The 15,992-nt window shown below is 48.4% G+C and overlaps 1 protein-coding gene across 1 annotated transcript in view; it reads right to left on the minus strand.

The window, feature by feature from the left end:
- LOC127481299 (mucin-16-like) overlaps positions 1–15,678 on the minus strand; it is an 80,254-nt gene extending 64,576 nt beyond the window's left edge. The window contains exons 1-5 of the mRNA XM_051810440.1: positions 15,432–15,678; positions 3,855–4,605; positions 2,991–3,752; positions 435–492; positions 275–337 (exon numbers count right to left, since the gene is read on the minus strand). Coding sequence (XP_051666400.1) covers positions 275–337; positions 435–492; positions 2,991–3,752; positions 3,855–4,605; positions 15,432–15,678 — 1,881 coding nt within the window. The remainder of the gene's footprint in view (positions 1–274; positions 338–434; positions 493–2,990; positions 3,753–3,854; positions 4,606–15,431) is intronic.
- Positions 15,679–15,992: the final 314 nt, after the last annotated feature.

Here is a 15,992-nt window from a genome sequence, read left to right on the forward strand (position 1 = left end):
AAGTAGACGTTGGAGCGCGAGTGGAAGAGGTTGAAGCCGCAGTCTCCGGAGAGGTGCCGTGGGACACTGAGGTGGAAGGTTCCCCCATTGTGGAGGTGGCCCCAAGGGTTGACGTGGCTGTAGAGGCACCAGTAGAGGAGCTGGTGGGTGGTGTCGAGGTGGGTGTAGTTGTGGTGAGAGTTGGGGAAGTGGTCTCCAGAGTAGAGCTCAGAGGAAGAGCGGAGGTGCTCTCCTGGCTTGTCCCAGGAACAGAGGAGGATGTTTGGGCATGGACCGTGCTGGTCGCCTCTCTTGTCTCTGTGGCAGCGCTTGTGACTTGAGCACGAGTGGATGTTCCAGCTGAGCTGGGAGGGACTGCAGTGGTCGTTCCAGGAGCTGGGCTGGAGCTTTGTGCTGTGGTGGAGACGAGCCTGGTCGATGTCTCAGAAGTAGACGTTGGTGCGCGAGTGGAAGAGGTTGAAGCCGCAGTCTCCGGAGAGGTGCCGTGGGACACTGAGGTGGAAGGTTCCCCCATTGTGGAGGTGGCCCCAAGGGTTGACGTGGCTGTAGAGGCACCAGTAGAGGAGCTGGTGGGTGGCGTCGAGGTGGGTGTAGTTGTGGTGAGAGTTGGGGAAGTGGTCTCCAGAGTAGAGCTCAGAGGAAGAGCGGAGGTGCTCTCAGCAGTTGGGCTTGTCCCAGGAGCAGAGGAGGATGTTTGGGCACGGACCGTGCTGGTCGCCTCTCTTGTCTCTGTAGCAGCGCTTGTGACTTGAGCACGAGTGGATGTTCCAGCTGAGCTGGGAGGGACTGCAGTGGTCGTTCCAGGAGCTGGGCTGGAGCTTTGTGCTGTGGTGGAGACGAACCTGGTCGATGTCTCAGAAGTAGACATTGGTGCGCGAGTGGAAGAGGTTGAAGCCGCAGTCTCCGGAGAGGTGCCCTGGGACACTGAGGTGGAAGGTTCCCCCATTGTGGAGGTGGCCCCAAGGGTTGACGTGGCTGTAGAGGCACCAGTAGAGGAGCTGGTGGGTGGCGTCGAGGTGGGTGTAGTTGTGGTGAGAGTTGGGGAAGTGGTCTCCAGAGTAGAGCTCAGAGGAAGAGCGGAGGTGCTCTCCTGGCTTGTCCCAGGAACAGAGGAGGATGTTTGGGCACGGACCGTGCTGGTCGCCTCTCTTGTCTCTGTAGCAGCGCTTGTGACTTGAGCACGAGTGGATGTTCCAGCTGAGCTGGGAGGGACTGCAGTGGTCGTTCCAGGAGCTGGGCTGGAGCTTTGTGCTGTGGTGGAGACGAGCCTGGGCCTTGTCTCAAGAGTAGACGTTGGAGCGCGAGTGGAAGAGGTTGAAGCCGCAGTCTCCGGAGAGGTGCCGTGGGACACTGAGGTGGAAGGTTCCCCCATTGTGGAGGTGGCCCCAAGGGTTGACGTGGCTGTAGAGGCACCAGTAGAGGAGCTGGTGGGTGGCGTCGAGGTGGGTGTAGTTGTGGTGAGAGTTGGGGAAGTGGTCTCCAGAGTAGAGCTCAGAGGAAGAGCGGAGGTGCTCTCAGCAGTTGGGCTTGTCCCAGGAGCAGAGGAGGATGTTTGGGCACGGACCGTGCTGGTCGCCTCTCTTGTCTCTGTAGCAGCGCTTGTGACTTGAGCACGAGTGGATGTTCCAGCTGAGCTGGGAGGGACTGCAGTGGTCGTTCCAGGAGCTGGGCTGGAGCTTTGTGCTGTGGTGGAGACGAACCTGGTCGATGTCTCAGAAGTAGACATTGGTGCGCGAGTGGAAGAGGTTGAAGCCGCAGTCTCCGGAGAGGTGCCCTGGGACACTGAGGTGGAAGGTTCCCCCATTGTGGAGGTGGCCCCAAGGGTTGACGTGGCTGTAGAGGCACCAGTAGAGGAGCTGGTGGGTGGTGTCGAGGTGGGTGTAGTTGTGGTGAGAGTTGGGGAAGTGGTCTCCAGAGTAGAGCTCAGAGGAAGAGCGGAGGTGCTCTCCTGGCTTGTCCCAGGAACAGAGGAGGATGTTTGGGCACGGACCGTGCTGGTCGCCTCTCTTGTCTCTGTAGCAGCGCTTGTGACTTGAGCACGAGTGGATGTTCCAGCTGAGCTGGGAGGGACTGCAGTGGTCGTTCCAGGAGCTGGGCTGGAGCTTTGTGCTGTGGTGGAGACGAGCCTGGGCCTTGTCTCAAGAGTAGACGTTGGAGCGCGAGTGGAAGAGGTTGAAGCCGCAGTCTCCGGAGAGGTGCCGTGGGACACTGAGGTGGAAGGTTCCCCCATTGTGGAGGTGGCCCCAAGGGTTGACGTGGCTGTAGAGGCACCAGTAGAGGAGCTGGTGGGTGGCGTCGAGGTGGGTGTAGTTGTGGTGAGAGTTGGGGAAGTGGTCTCCAGAGTAGAGCTCAGAGGAAGAGCGGAGGTGCTCTCAGCAGTTGGGCTTGTCCCAGGAGCAGAGGAGTATGTTTGGGCACGGACCGTGCTGGTCGCCTCTCTTGTCTCTGTAGCAGCGCTTGTGACTTGAGCACGAGTGGATGTTCCAGCTGAGCTGGGAGGGACTGCAGTGGTCGTTCCAGGAGCTGGGCTGGAGCTTTGTGCTGTGGTGGAGACGAGCCTGGTCGATGTCTCAGAAGTAGACGTTGGTGGGCGAGTGGAAGAGGTTGAAGCCGCAGTCTCCGGAGAGGTGCCCTGGGACACTGAGGTGGAAGGTTCCCCCATTGTGGAGGTGGCCCCAAGGGTTGACGTGGCTGTAGAGGCACCAGTAGAGGAGCTGGTGGGTGGCGTCGAGGTGGGTGTAGTTGTGGTGAGAGTTGGGGAAGTGGTCTCCAGAGTAGAGCTCAGAGGAAGAGCGGAGGTGCTCTCAGCAGTTGGGCTTGTCCCAGGAGCAGAGGAGGATGTTTGGGCACGGACCGTGCTGGTCGCCTCTCTTGTCTCTGTAGCAGCGCTTGTGACTTGAGCACGAGTGGATGTTCCAGCTGAGCTGGGAGGGACTGCAGTGGTCGTTCCAGGAGCTGGGCTGGAGCTTTGTGCTGTGGTGGAGACGAGCCTGGTCGATGTCTCAGAAGTAGACGTTGGTGGGCGAGTGGAAGAGGTTGAAGCCGCAGTCTCCGGAGAGGTGCCCTGGGACACTGAGGTGGAAGGTTCCCCCATTGTGGAGGTGGCCCCAAGGGTTGACGTGGCTGTAGAGGCACCAGTAGAGGAGCTGGTGGGTGGCGTCGAGGTGGGTGTAGTTGTGGTGAGAGTTGGGGAAGTGGTCTCCAGAGTAGAGCTCAGAGGAAGAGCGGAGGTGCTCTCAGCAGTTGGGCTTGTCCCAGGAGCAGAGGAGGATGTTTGGGCACGGACCGTGCTGGTCGCCTCTCTTGTCTCTGTAGCAGCGCTTGTGACTTGAGCACGAGTGGATGTTCCAGCTGAGCTGGGAGGGACTGCAGTGGTCGTTCCAGGAGCTGGGCTGGAGCTTTGTGCTGTGGTGGAGACGAGCCTGGGCCTTGTCTCAAGAGTAGACGTTGGAGCGCGAGTGGAAGAGGTTGAAGCCGCAGTCTCCGGAGAGGTGCCGTGGGACACTGAGGTGGAAGGTTCCCCCATTGTGGAGGTGGCCCCAAGGGTTGACGTGGCTGTAGAGGCACCAGTAGAGGAGCTGGTGGGTGGCGTCGAGGTGGGTGTAGTTGTGGTGAGAGTTGGGGAAGTGGTCTCCAGAGTAGAGCTCAGAGGAAGAGCGGAGGTGCTCTCAGCAGTTGGGCTTGTCCCAGGAGCAGAGGAGGATGTTTGGGCACGGACCGTGCTGGTCGCCTCTCTTGTCTCTGTAGCAGCGCTTGTGACTTGAGCACGAGTGGATGTTCCAGCTGAGCTGGGAGGGACTGCAGTGGTTGTTCCAGGAGCTGGGCTGGAGCTTTGTGCTGTGGTGGAGACGAGCCTGGGCCTTGTCTCAAGAGTAGACGTTGGTGCGCGAGTGGAAGAGGTTGAAGCCGCAGTCTCCGGAGAGGTGCCGTGGGACACTGAGGTGGAAGGTTCCCCCATTGTGGAGGTGGCCCCAAGGGTTGACGTGGCTGTAGAGGCACCAGTAGAGGAGCTGGTGGGTGGCGTCGAGGTGGGTGTAGTTGTGGTGAGAGTTGGGGAAGTGGTCTCCAGAGTAGAGCTCAGAGGAAGAGCGGAGGTGCTCTCAGCAGTTGGGCTTGTCCCAGGAGCAGAGGAGGATGTTTGGGCACGGACCGTGCTGGTCGCCTCTCTTGTCTCTGTAGCAGCGCTTGTGACTTGAGCACGAGTGGATGTTCCAGCTGAGCTGGGAGGGACTGCAGTGGTCGTTCCAGGAGCTGGGCTGGAGCTTTGTGCTGTGGTGGAGACGAGCCTGGGCCTTGTCTCAAGAGTAGACGTTGGAGCGCGAGTGGAAGAGGTTGAAGCCGCAGTCTCCGGAGAGGTGCCCTGGGACACTGAGGTGGAAGGTTCCCCCATTGTGGAGGTGGCCCCAAGGGTTGACGTGGCTGTAGAGGCACCAGTAGAGGAGCTGGTGGGTGGCGTCGAGGTGGGTGTAGTTGTGGTGAGAGTTGGGGAAGTGGTCTCCAGAGTAGAGCTCAGAGGAAGAGCGGAGGTGCTCTCAGCAGTTGGGCTTGTCCCAGGAGCAGAGGAGGATGTTTGGGCACGGACCGTGCTGGTCGCCTCTCTTGTCTCTGTAGCAGCGCTTGTGACTTGAGCACGAGTGGATGTTCCAGCTGAGCTGGGAGGGACTGCAGTGGTCGTTCCAGGAGCTGGGCTGGAGCTTTGTGCTGTGGTGGAGACGAGCCTGGTCGATGTCTCAGAAGTAGACGTTGGTGGGCGAGTGGAAGAGGTTGAAACCGCAGTCTCCGGAGAGGTGCCCTGGGACACTGAGGTGGAAGGTTCCCCCATTGTGGAGGTGGCCCCAAGGGTTGACGTGGCTGTAGAGGCACCAGTAGAGGAGCTGGTGGGTGGCGTCGAGGTGGGTGTAGTTGTGGTGAGAGTTGGGGAAGTGGTCTCCAGAGTAGAGCTCAGAGGAAGAGCGGAGGTGCTCTCCTGGCTTGTCCCAGGAGCAGAGGAGGATGTTTGGGCACGGACCGTGCTGGTCGCCTCTCTTGTCTCTGTAGCAGCGCTTGTGACTTGAGCATGAGTGGATGTTCCAGCTGAGCTGGGAGGGACTGCAGTGGTCGTTCCAGGAGCTGGGCTGGAGCTTTGTGCTGTGGTGGAGACGAGCCTGGGCCTTGTCTCAAGAGTAGACGTTGGTGCGCGAGTGGAAGAGGTTGAAGCTGTAGTCTCCGGAGAGGTGCCCTGGGACACTGAGGTGGAAGGTTCCCCCATTGTGGAGGTGGCCAAAATGGTGGTTTCAGAGGTTGATGTGGTTGTAGACGCACCAGTAGAGGAGCTGATGAGTGGCGTCCTTCCAATAGGTGTCGATGTTGTCTCAAGGTTCGAAATTTTTTCCTGAGTTGACGACGTCGAAGTTGTAGTCACCTTCTCCGCCGTTGTGTTTATTTGTTGGGTCCTATATATCTTTGTAGTTTTCGAATTTGTCTGCTGCTTATCAGTTGTAGTAGATGTATTTGTCGTTTTAGCAACTGTCGTCATTACTTCAGCTGTGCTTTTTGTCTCAGTAGTCTCCTGTAGTGACTTGCCTGAAATATAAATTGGTTTTGTTGGTACCTTTTTAAAACTTCTGCCATTTTAATTTTGTATATTATTCAATCATTTTTCGCTCTGAGTCTTCTGATTATTAAATAATGTTTTTTAGCTTTGTTTCTATTTTTACAAAAATCTATATTTGGTGATTTCTTTTATTGTGGGTTATAGGAAATATGTCTCTACAGTTATGTCTCTTTAAACTGAGAATTGAAATTAATCAGGAATCATTTGCTCCTGAAGGACTTTATTATATGATGTTATCATAGAACTATTTGCGTTGGAAGGGCCATTAAAAGTCATTTCATTCCACCCCCTGCCATGGGCAAGGACACTTTCTACTAGTCCACGATGCTCCAAGCCCTATCCAACCTGGTCTTGGACACTTCCAGGGATCCAGGGGCAGCCACAGCTGCTCTGGGCAACCTGTGCCAGGGCCTCCCCACCCTCACAGGGAAGAACTTCTTCTGAATATCTAACCTAAGTCAACCTTAAATCTCATCTTCCAATATATTTGCAGGATTCCCAGCTTTGATCATTCCACAGAGAATCTTTCAAAGAATTCACGGAAAACTGTCCCTAAGGCTCAGAAGTTTAAATGGTGACATTTGAAATATCTCAGTTATTACTGAGTATTAATTGTTATGAGGGTGTTTCATCCTTATTCTTTCACCCAAACCCAGAAGAGAACATCCAGTAACAGTCATCCCTGAGGATTTCTCTCTACACTGGATAATTTCTTCTTTTAGGAAAGTGTTATGTCAATCACTGGGGGCCCCGTGGTGGTCTAGTGGTTAGGATGCAGCGCTCTCACCACCACAGCCCAGGTTCGATTCCCGGTCAGGGAACCCCTCCGGGCAGATGGAGCTCGTCAGCCCTGTAAGGCCATCCATCTAAGAGAAGGTCACTCTAAACAAACCTACGTCCTGAGGACCTCACTGCCTCTGTCCGAGCTCACTTGGCCCCAGCAGATGAACCTCAGGATTAAAGGGTGGGCTCAGTTCAGCGCACACTGCGTCTCACCTAAAAAATCCACTGCGCAGGCTCGAAGGGTAATGACCTTTCCCAAATCTTCGTTCGCGAAGACTGGCCATACATACATGTCAATCACTGTTCAAATTTATTCTCTGATTAAATTCTTACTACAGCTGAGGGTTTCCCTTTGGTCAAAACCTCTTGTCGAAAAGGAAACTGAATCAGGTCAGCACAATTCCTTCCTTTTGGTACTTCTTCACACTTTAATTTTGATATGGTCTTGTTAATTCTTACTATTATCTTTGATTTTCTGCTTATTGCAGTAAAGATAGTTTGCAGAGAATTCCCCACAAAACAAGGTCCTTCCTTTCCAATGAGAAATCGTGTTCCTGCCCATCCCCAATTCCTTGGGGTGTCTCCCATTTTCCATAAGCAATGGAAAGAGGGCCAGAGGTTGAATGTTCAGAGTTTTCCAGAGCATCTCCTTGAGAAGACTGAGCTGTTTCAAGATTTGAATATATTTCACTGAGGGACCTAAGTCTTGTCTGTAATTCCCATATTCCAAAGTAGAAGAAGATACCCGAATGGATCAATCTGGGGGTCAAGAAAAATACTCTGAACAAGTCTACATTTTTCAGGTTGCTATTTCTGTAAGCATTACATATTCATTACATACCCTCTACTTTCTCAAGCTTTATGAATTGGTCTTACCTGAAAAATCTGCTATTCATCCATAGTTACTTCAGTGACAACAACACAATAGGTGTGTGTTTGTGAGCCTAAATAAATTACCCTCTTCCCCCGAGGTATTCACCAAAGTTCAAAATCATCTCCATTATGTGTTTCTAAGGAGGGGCTCATTCTGTTAACAATCCTTCAGAGCAATCACACCCCACACCTCCCCGGTCTCTCCCCTGTCAGGTTGGTTGTGTCACCTCAGAAGATTCTCTTGGGTGAGACATTCCAGCCAGGTTAGTAATGCCTGTGCTTGACACCCACCAGGAAATGAGCAGGGGGGATGTTCTGCCTCAGTTAGTGCCCTTGCAGAGGAAAAGGATGGGGAAGGAAGAGGCACTGAGACCAAGCTGTTGGTAATGTAAGGAATCACCATCATATCATCCCAGCATCCTCGCAAACAACTTCATAGAATCATGGAATTATAGATTAGCCTGAGTTGGAAGGGACCTTAAAGCCCATCTTGTTCTACTCCTTTACCATGGGCAGGGACACTTTCCACTAGCCCAGGTTGCTCCAAGCCCCGTCCAACCTGGCCTTGGACACTTCCAGGGATCCAGGGGCAGCCACAGCTGCTCTGGGCAACCTGGGCCAGAGGCTCCCCACCCTCACAGCCAAGAATTCCTTCCCAATATCTCATCTAACCCTGTCCTCTGGCACTGGGAAGCCATTCTCCCTTGTCCTGTCCCTCCATCCCTTGTCCCAAATCCCTCTCCAGCTCTCCAGGAGCCCCTTTAGGCCCTGGAGGGGGCTCTCAGGTCTCCCTGGAGCCTTCTCTCCTCCAGGCTGATCAATCTCAATTTTCCCAGCCTTTCCTCATACTAGAGGTTCCCCATCCCTCTAACCACCCTGGTGCCTCCTCTGGACTCATTCCAACAGGTCCGTGGCCTTCCCGTGTTGGGGACCCCAGAGCTGGGTGAGGACTCCAGGGGTCTCCCCAGGGTGGAGCAGAAGGGCTGAATCACATCGAATACCTTTGCTGTCACAAAACACCAGCTGGATGAGGGAAGGGAGGAATTTGTGTGGGGTTTTGCGTGTAGGTATTTGTCCTCCTGGCACTGCCACCCACCTGCAGCCACCCGGCCCCGAGCCACCAGCACTGTTTGTGGCTGTATTGCCACACTGATGAGCTCTCCTCCTCAGCAGCACTTGGGAGCTGTGATCCACTCCAAGGCAAGGCACAGCTCTGTCTATTATATTCCAAAATAATGCCCCGTCCCTTCCCTGTTCCTTAATCTTTGTTGTCTTTTTAGATTCAAGACTCAATCAAGGCCTATCTCGGAGTTGTTTACGTGTTCATTCACATTAACAGTCATGATATCAAACATTACAGTTTTGAGAATTAAAGATACACATTAAGATGTTGGAGGGACAGGACAAGGGGGAATGGCTTCCCACTGCCTGGGGCAGGGTTAGATGGGATATTGGGAATAATCCTTCCCTGTGAGGGTGGTGAGGCCCTGGCACAGGTTTCCCAGAGCAGCTGTGGCTGCCCCATCCCTGGAAGTGTCCAAGGCCAGGTTGGACGGGGCTTGGAGCAACCTGGGCTAGTGGAAGGCAGGGGGTGGCACTGGATGAGCTTTAAGGTCCCTTCCAACCCAAACCATCCTGGGATTCAATGAAAACACATTTCCTAGTAAAAAAAGGATGCAAATCTGTATAAATATCAGGAATGAGCAGGGAGTTTTTTCTTGGCATCCCTGTACCCTTGTGTATTTATACCCTTTTTTAATATATATATACATATAATATATGCACACGTATAATATTTGTATATAATATATATAAATTTTATATATATATATTCTGTACATAGAAAATAAATAGAAAATATTTAGACAATGGTTAAATTCTGCCTTTTTTGCTCTATTCTCTGGGGGTTTTAAGCCATTCCTGGCAAGGTCTAATGGTTTTGCCAGGGTTTTTTTGGGAATACCGAAGGAGGGACCAAAGCCTCTCGTGGCAGAGAGGTCTGGTGACTCACAGAGCTAAATTCTCTCTATCCCACCCTTCTGTATCCCACCTTTGTGCATCCCAAAGTTCTCTGACCAGTGATCCACGTTTGTCCAACATTATTGGGTATATTCATATTTAAGCAGCAATTTTGCATACATTGAAGTGCTGAGATTGAATTGCAAACTGTAGAATTAACAACAGAATTATTTGTGCTTCTAGGAGAGCATTTGGTGAATTCACAAAGAATTCCCCAAAACATCAAAGTTCCATCAGTACAACACACCGTGGATTCCCTGATCCCACCCAGAAATCAGGCACCAGGACAAGAGTTTTCACGCTCTAAAACGAAGCTGGAATTTTTTTGCAGTCCAGTGGCAAAAGGGGAATATTTTCACCTCAACCTGCATTTCAAAGTCTGGCTCTGGCTGAAATCCTTGTGCAGATTCCTCTGCACCAGCACAGACAAAACCAGCAAAAGGCTACTGGGAGAGAGTAAATTAATCGAAATTAATCAAATTGTTGCATTATGCAAGTTTTTGGAGCACATATCATTTAAAGCAACTCCTGTTTCTCCTTTAATTCAGAATTAAAACAGTCTTAATTGCCTTTAATTTAAAATTAATACCAATTAAGCTGCAGGTTGTATGAAGAAATGATTTTATAGTTTTCACCAATGCACTTGAAACTTCTCTAATAATATGAATTAATTCTCCTGAGTATCTGTGCTTGGACAGCTCTGAAAGTCACTGGGATTTCAAATCCTAAATGGCCTCTTTATTTCATAAAATGAGATTTACACAGCTTTGAGTAACCACTACCACAAAACTGCTTTTCCATAGAGAAATCAAGTAATTCAAACTTGAATTAAAAAAAAAATAATATTGAAACTTTAGATGGTTAAATGCCTCCTAGATTTTAAATTCAGAGATATTTACAAAGTTAATTTTCATTTAAAAAGAAATATCATTTCAGTGACTGGAGCACTCCAGACCCTCAGACCTTTGTCATTTCATTGCCATTGAAAATGTCATTCTTGATTTTCAGGTACCACTTTTTCATGTGGGATAAAAAATAAGCAATTGGAAAACACTGTAAAATTTTCAAAATATTTTTAGCCTGATTATTTTCTAGAAACATTTCTGCTTTAGACTTCTTTTTTTTCTCTTTTTATGAATTCAGAATTGAACTGAGGAATGTACATGGTTTATAAAGTAAATATAAACATCTCATTCATTCTTTTCAGAAAACAAAATTAACTTTGGTTGCTAAAAACAAATATCCCAGTTTATATTCTGGCTTTTGCTAAATGAAATTAGAGCAGCTCAGCTTTTGTAATTACCTCCCAATTTATATTCAATAGATCTGAAAACCAAATGTCTCCTCTGTTATTTTCTCCTTTTAACCGATGAAAACATGAGTAAAATGCTAAAAAATGACAAGGCAATGGACAAAATCAACACATCACCCCAAAGTTTTTGGAAAAAAAAGAGTTTTTCACTTGTGTGAAATTCTGAATATATTTAATCATCAATATTGTTTGAAGATTAGATACAAATAGAATATCTAGAATTAGATACTTAGATTGTATATCTATATAATATAGAGATATAGAGATATATTAGATTATATATTTGTATATCTATATCATATATAGATATCGATATATAGATATTAGATTATATATCTATTATTTATGGATTATATACAGAGAGATTATATAGAAAGAGATTATATATAGAGATTATAAATAAATATAACAGATTTTATTTGTATCTAAGTATCTAATTATATATAAGTCTATTCATATATTATATATAATATATATAATTTCATATTCTATAAATATATTATATTATTTTTCTTTTTATATTATATATAATCTATATTATAATAATATATTATTTTGATATTGTTTAACAATATAAATATGAAATACATTCTATTTAATTATCATTCTTAGCAGCAATAATTTAATTTGAAAAATCTGCTAAACTTAAAATATACCGCCAAAGTTTTTCCAAGTAACGGATAAATCAAACTTACCCGAAAAGCAGCATAAAGCTACGACAACACACAGAACCTTCATCTTATATCGAGGTAAATTTATTGTCCAATCCATCCTTCTCCCTCCCAGGAGTTCAGTTTCCCGAGCTGAGCCCAGGGTCGGCTCCGGAGCTCTCGTGTCCTGGTGTGGGACAGGAGCAGGCGAGGCCGGTGGGTTGGGGAAAGCTCTTAAAGCAAAGCCCCTTGCATAATGCCAGGGCCTGGAGGAGGACTTGGGGAGGGACACACCTGCCTGCACCTCACAGCCCCAGCAGCTGAGAATCACCAGTGGGTACTTTCCCTCTAGGGAAGGTAAATAAGAAACTTGCTGCTTGAAAAGGTCACTGGGAGTTAATCTGAGCATGAATGAGCAGGAATGGGGACGAGTCTACACCCTCAAGAGGCCACAATCACACATTCACGAAGGAGATATTTAAGTTGAGGGTGGACACGGTACAGAGGGGAAGGCAACAGTTTGGCTGAGAATGAAGTTTACCTTTCACTATTACAACTTTTGTCTGAGGAAAGAGCAAACATTTCCTGATGCTGTTCTCTGGGTCCCTGTGGCAGTGAAGGCCTGGTTTGATTGATAAGAAAAGCTCACTGGTCTCATCCCTCCTTCCCAGCAGAGCTGTGCTAATTCTTTGGGATCAAGGGTACATCCACTGCCAAAACTGCAAACTTGGCTTGATCTCAGTCACCCCCTGGGATTTCTTCCATTGGGAATCACAGAACACGCTGAGCTGGAAGGGACCCACAAGGATCATCCAGTCCAACCCCTGCCCTGCACAGACACCCCAGCAATCCCCCCCTGTCCCTCAGAGCGTTGTCCAAACGCTCCTGGAGCTCTGGCAGCCTTGGGGCCGTGCCCACTGCCCTGGGGAGCCTGGGCAGTGCCCCAGCACCCTGTGGGGGAAGAACCTTTCCCTGAGATCCATCCCAACCCCCCTGGCACAACTTCAGGCCATTCCCTCAGGTCCTGTCCCTGGTCAGAACAGAGAAGAGATCAGTGCCTGCCCCTCCTCTTCCCCTCAGAGCTTCTCTGAGGGAATGTTTCGTGGATAAAGTGGCAAAATTCAGCAAATCCACATGCTGCTATTGCTGGATACCTGGGGCAGTAGGTAACAGTGTAGTTTAAGGAGGAACTGCCACATCCATGAATTCAGAGGATAATTAAAAAGCTTTGCAACTATTTTGGACCATCACCACTATTAAATTACTTTGATGCTTTGTCCCTCTTTAATTCTTTATCAGATTAACCTACAAAGGAAATGAAAACCTACACTTGTACAGAACCTGCCTCTGGGCTCCCTCATCCCTCAAGTCTTGCCCTTTTTCTCCTTCCAGAATCCTGTTTCCTTTTCCTCTCACATTTCTTCCAAACCCAAAATTTCTTGTTCAAGGTGGACCCAAGAGAAAGAAATAAATTCTTATCTGCATTTTCCATTATTTTCTAGTTAACAGTTCTCACTAAACCAGGGAAAGGGCCAAAACCTTTATAATATCTGATAGAGAGGCTGCATTACCAGCTCAGTTCAAGGTTTAGAGGGTCAGTTTTCAAACAGTAACTGGCAATATCTGTAGAAAAGTACATATTTGTCTGTATGAGCTGGAAATTCTCTATCAACCAATTATATATAATTCAATCAGCTGGTTTATGAATATTAGAGAAATATTGATTGGATTGAAAAATCATGTCGTATTTCCTGTCTTGTACAACTTGTAGGAGACAATTCTGCTTTGAATATCCAAGATTTTTTGTAAATTTTTGAGATAATTTATATTAAAAAAGCTCTTTACACAGGTAAAGAATTAGTAATAAATAAATAAATAAATAATAACAAAACCAATGCAAATTCTGTTTTCCTAGTTGAGTAATTAAATAGTTTTTAGAAGCCTGGATTCGTTCACATAAATCTTATTTCTCTGGAAAATTCATTTCTGTGATACAAAGACCCTCTCTCTTCATTGCTTGGTCTGCTCGGGTAACACGGAAAGATTAAAAGTTGCTCCCAAAGTGTCTGAAATCACCTCAAGCACATATGTCATGATCTGAGGGACTGACGTGGGTGTTCCTGCCTGGTTGTGCAAGAAGTTGGGTGAGTTGAAGGCACATCCTTGACCTTTCCTCAAGTGTTATAAGGGAGAAGCAGCTTGTGATTCACAACCCTTTCTGCTTGGTTCCCCACTGTCTTTTACACAATCTGTATTTTGCTTGACCTTTGTACATAAAAAGGGTTAATAAACTGGAGGGGAGGGGATCCATCCCAGCTTTGGAGAGGAAGAGGGATGCAGTATTAAAAAATAAAATTGAAATAAAGGAGCTTTGGGAATAATTCTGAGGATCTTCGAGGTTTAAGCAAAAAGGCACAAATCCCCTGTTTTCACTCTGAATTTTAAGTACTACTAGCCAGTGCAGGCTGCTTATTTTAGTCCACTGAGAGTCAAAACCTGGATGGAAGAGCTCCACAGACACCTGCACCAAAAGGGAGGCTTGATACTAAAAACTAATCAAATTTGCAGGCAAAATCTACTCATGGCAGTAAAATCTGTCACAAACATCTTTGAGAGACAACAATCACTACATGGGATGATAAGAAATACCTTTAAAAAAAAAAAGGTGGTGCTATTTTCATGATGTAAAAGGTGTCATTTTGATCATGTCTCTCCAGTGACCTTTGCATAATCCAACATAATTTCCTTTCAAGCCCAACTCAGGTGTTTGCACCTCCCTGGCAGGAACAGCTCGTTGTGTGCACTGCTGATTTCCCACCAGTAAATGAAAGTGAAGGGAAAGGCCTAAATGGTTTGGAAAGAATGCAGCACCTTCAACAAGGCTGGGTATAATTTCCTTTTTAAACCTGCCATTTGATCCAAGAATTAACTTCCTTAAGAGAACTTCAGCTCTGAAACGGGGGTAATTCTTGCACTTGTGCTGCTGTGGCAAAGGAAAGCTCAGTGGGAACTCCTGAGAACTTTTCTGAGTGGCTTGAAAAGGAATTCATAATAACTTTCATTCTTTAGGTGTTCTGTGTTGATGAACTCTCACTAAACTATGATTGATTTATCAGGTTTTACCAGTCTGTTTTGTAACCGAATACTTCCTTCTGCTGGCATTAACCAAGAACTGCATTTTGAACACAAACCAGGCTGTGGAAAGAAGTGATTTCCCCCTATTTTATTTTCATTTACTTCTGGATTAAGGCATAATTTGAGTTGATTGCTGTTGTCTCAGCAGGTGTCCTCTCAACAGCTCCTTTGCCACACCCAAACCCCTCCTCTGACGCAGGTACCTGCCTAAAATTGGAACGTGACTCAACCCTGATGTTGACAATCAAGCTAAAAGGGCAAATATAACAGAGAATTTGGACAATGCTCCTGTGAGTGGATGCTCAAACAAAAACCTTTGGATGTCAAAGGGCAGAAATCTGCAGACAAGTTTCTGGTTTTGCAGCCCAAACTCATGCCCTGAGTGTCCCCAGCATCTCTTGGACTGCATGGGGGGAATTCAGTGCCCATAATGGAGAATTAAAACAATTCCACAGCACAGAGAGAGTTTCTAAGGCATAAACAGACATCCATAATGTACCTCAGAGGAAAAGGTTCCTTAAGTCATGCAAAATCTCCCTAGTTTAAGGGATATCAACTCATTTCAGATGACACTCGGGGTGGACTGAAAACACCTCTGCAAGAGGACTTCATAGAATCCCAGAATGGTTTGGGTTGGAAGAGACCTTAAAGATCATCTCACTCCACCCCCATGCCATGGGCAGGGACACCTTCCACCAGAAGGATGATGATCTGACCCCAAATTAACTGTTTCAAACTACTAAATAAGAGAAAAGGAACAGCTGATCACTTGTAATGAACATGTAAAAGCCCTCACCTGCAGCTGTGCTGCCCAGCCAGTCCAGGGGAGTCCTCGAGGTCGGGGCCCTGCTGCAGTCAGTCCTGGGGTCGTGAGGGCGTCTGGGTGGTCCCAGGGTGCCAAGGGGTGAGGGGCTCCCCCCAGGATCCCCCGCTGCCCCCACGCCAGGCACGGTGAGATCCACCCGAACACCTGCAGAGGGGCCCTGGGCACTGATGGAGCTGTGCAGGGCTGGCAGGGCTCCAGCCTTGGGTGCTGGGGGGGGTGAAGGCTCTGGAGAGTTCCCACCTCCCCCCTGGTGGATGAGGGACAGCGACACGTCCACCCTTTGTGTCCTGGGGGGCTCTGGGCCGTGGGCTGAGGGCTCTGTGCTCCCAGGGGGCTTCTGGCCCAGTTCACTTGTGGGCCTTCGCCCAAAGGGCCAAAATGTGTCCTCCAGGGTCGTCCTTCTGGTCATACCAGGCCCACGGTTCCCCTCTGGCACTGCCACGGGTCCCAGAATGCTGAGTTTGGCCTCCTGCAGCATCTTCCTCATGTTTGTGCCATGCCCTGCACTCCTGGCACCTGCTGAGGGAATACATGGATCTCAGTACCCAGCACAAATTAAGGAATGCTTCTTCTGAGGAGAAGATTTTCATCATTTTTAAGTAATTTAATTATTTTGTTAACCAATTTATTTTAATTTAATTAATTAAAAAGTGTGGTCAGGCACTGCCCAGGCTCCCCAGGGCAGTGGGCACGACCCCAAGGCTGCCAGAGCTCCAGAAGTGTTTGGACACTGAGGGACAGGGTGTGACTCTCAGGGATGTCCTGTGCAAGGCTAAGGGTTGGACTGGATGATCCTTGTGG

This window comes from Manacus candei, unplaced genomic scaffold (assembly GCF_025592945.1).
Source record: "Manacus candei isolate 608988 ecotype Guabito, Panama unplaced genomic scaffold, ASM2559294v1 h1tg000078l, whole genome shotgun sequence".
Classification (NCBI taxonomy): Eukaryota; Metazoa; Chordata; class Aves; order Passeriformes; family Pipridae; genus Manacus; species Manacus candei.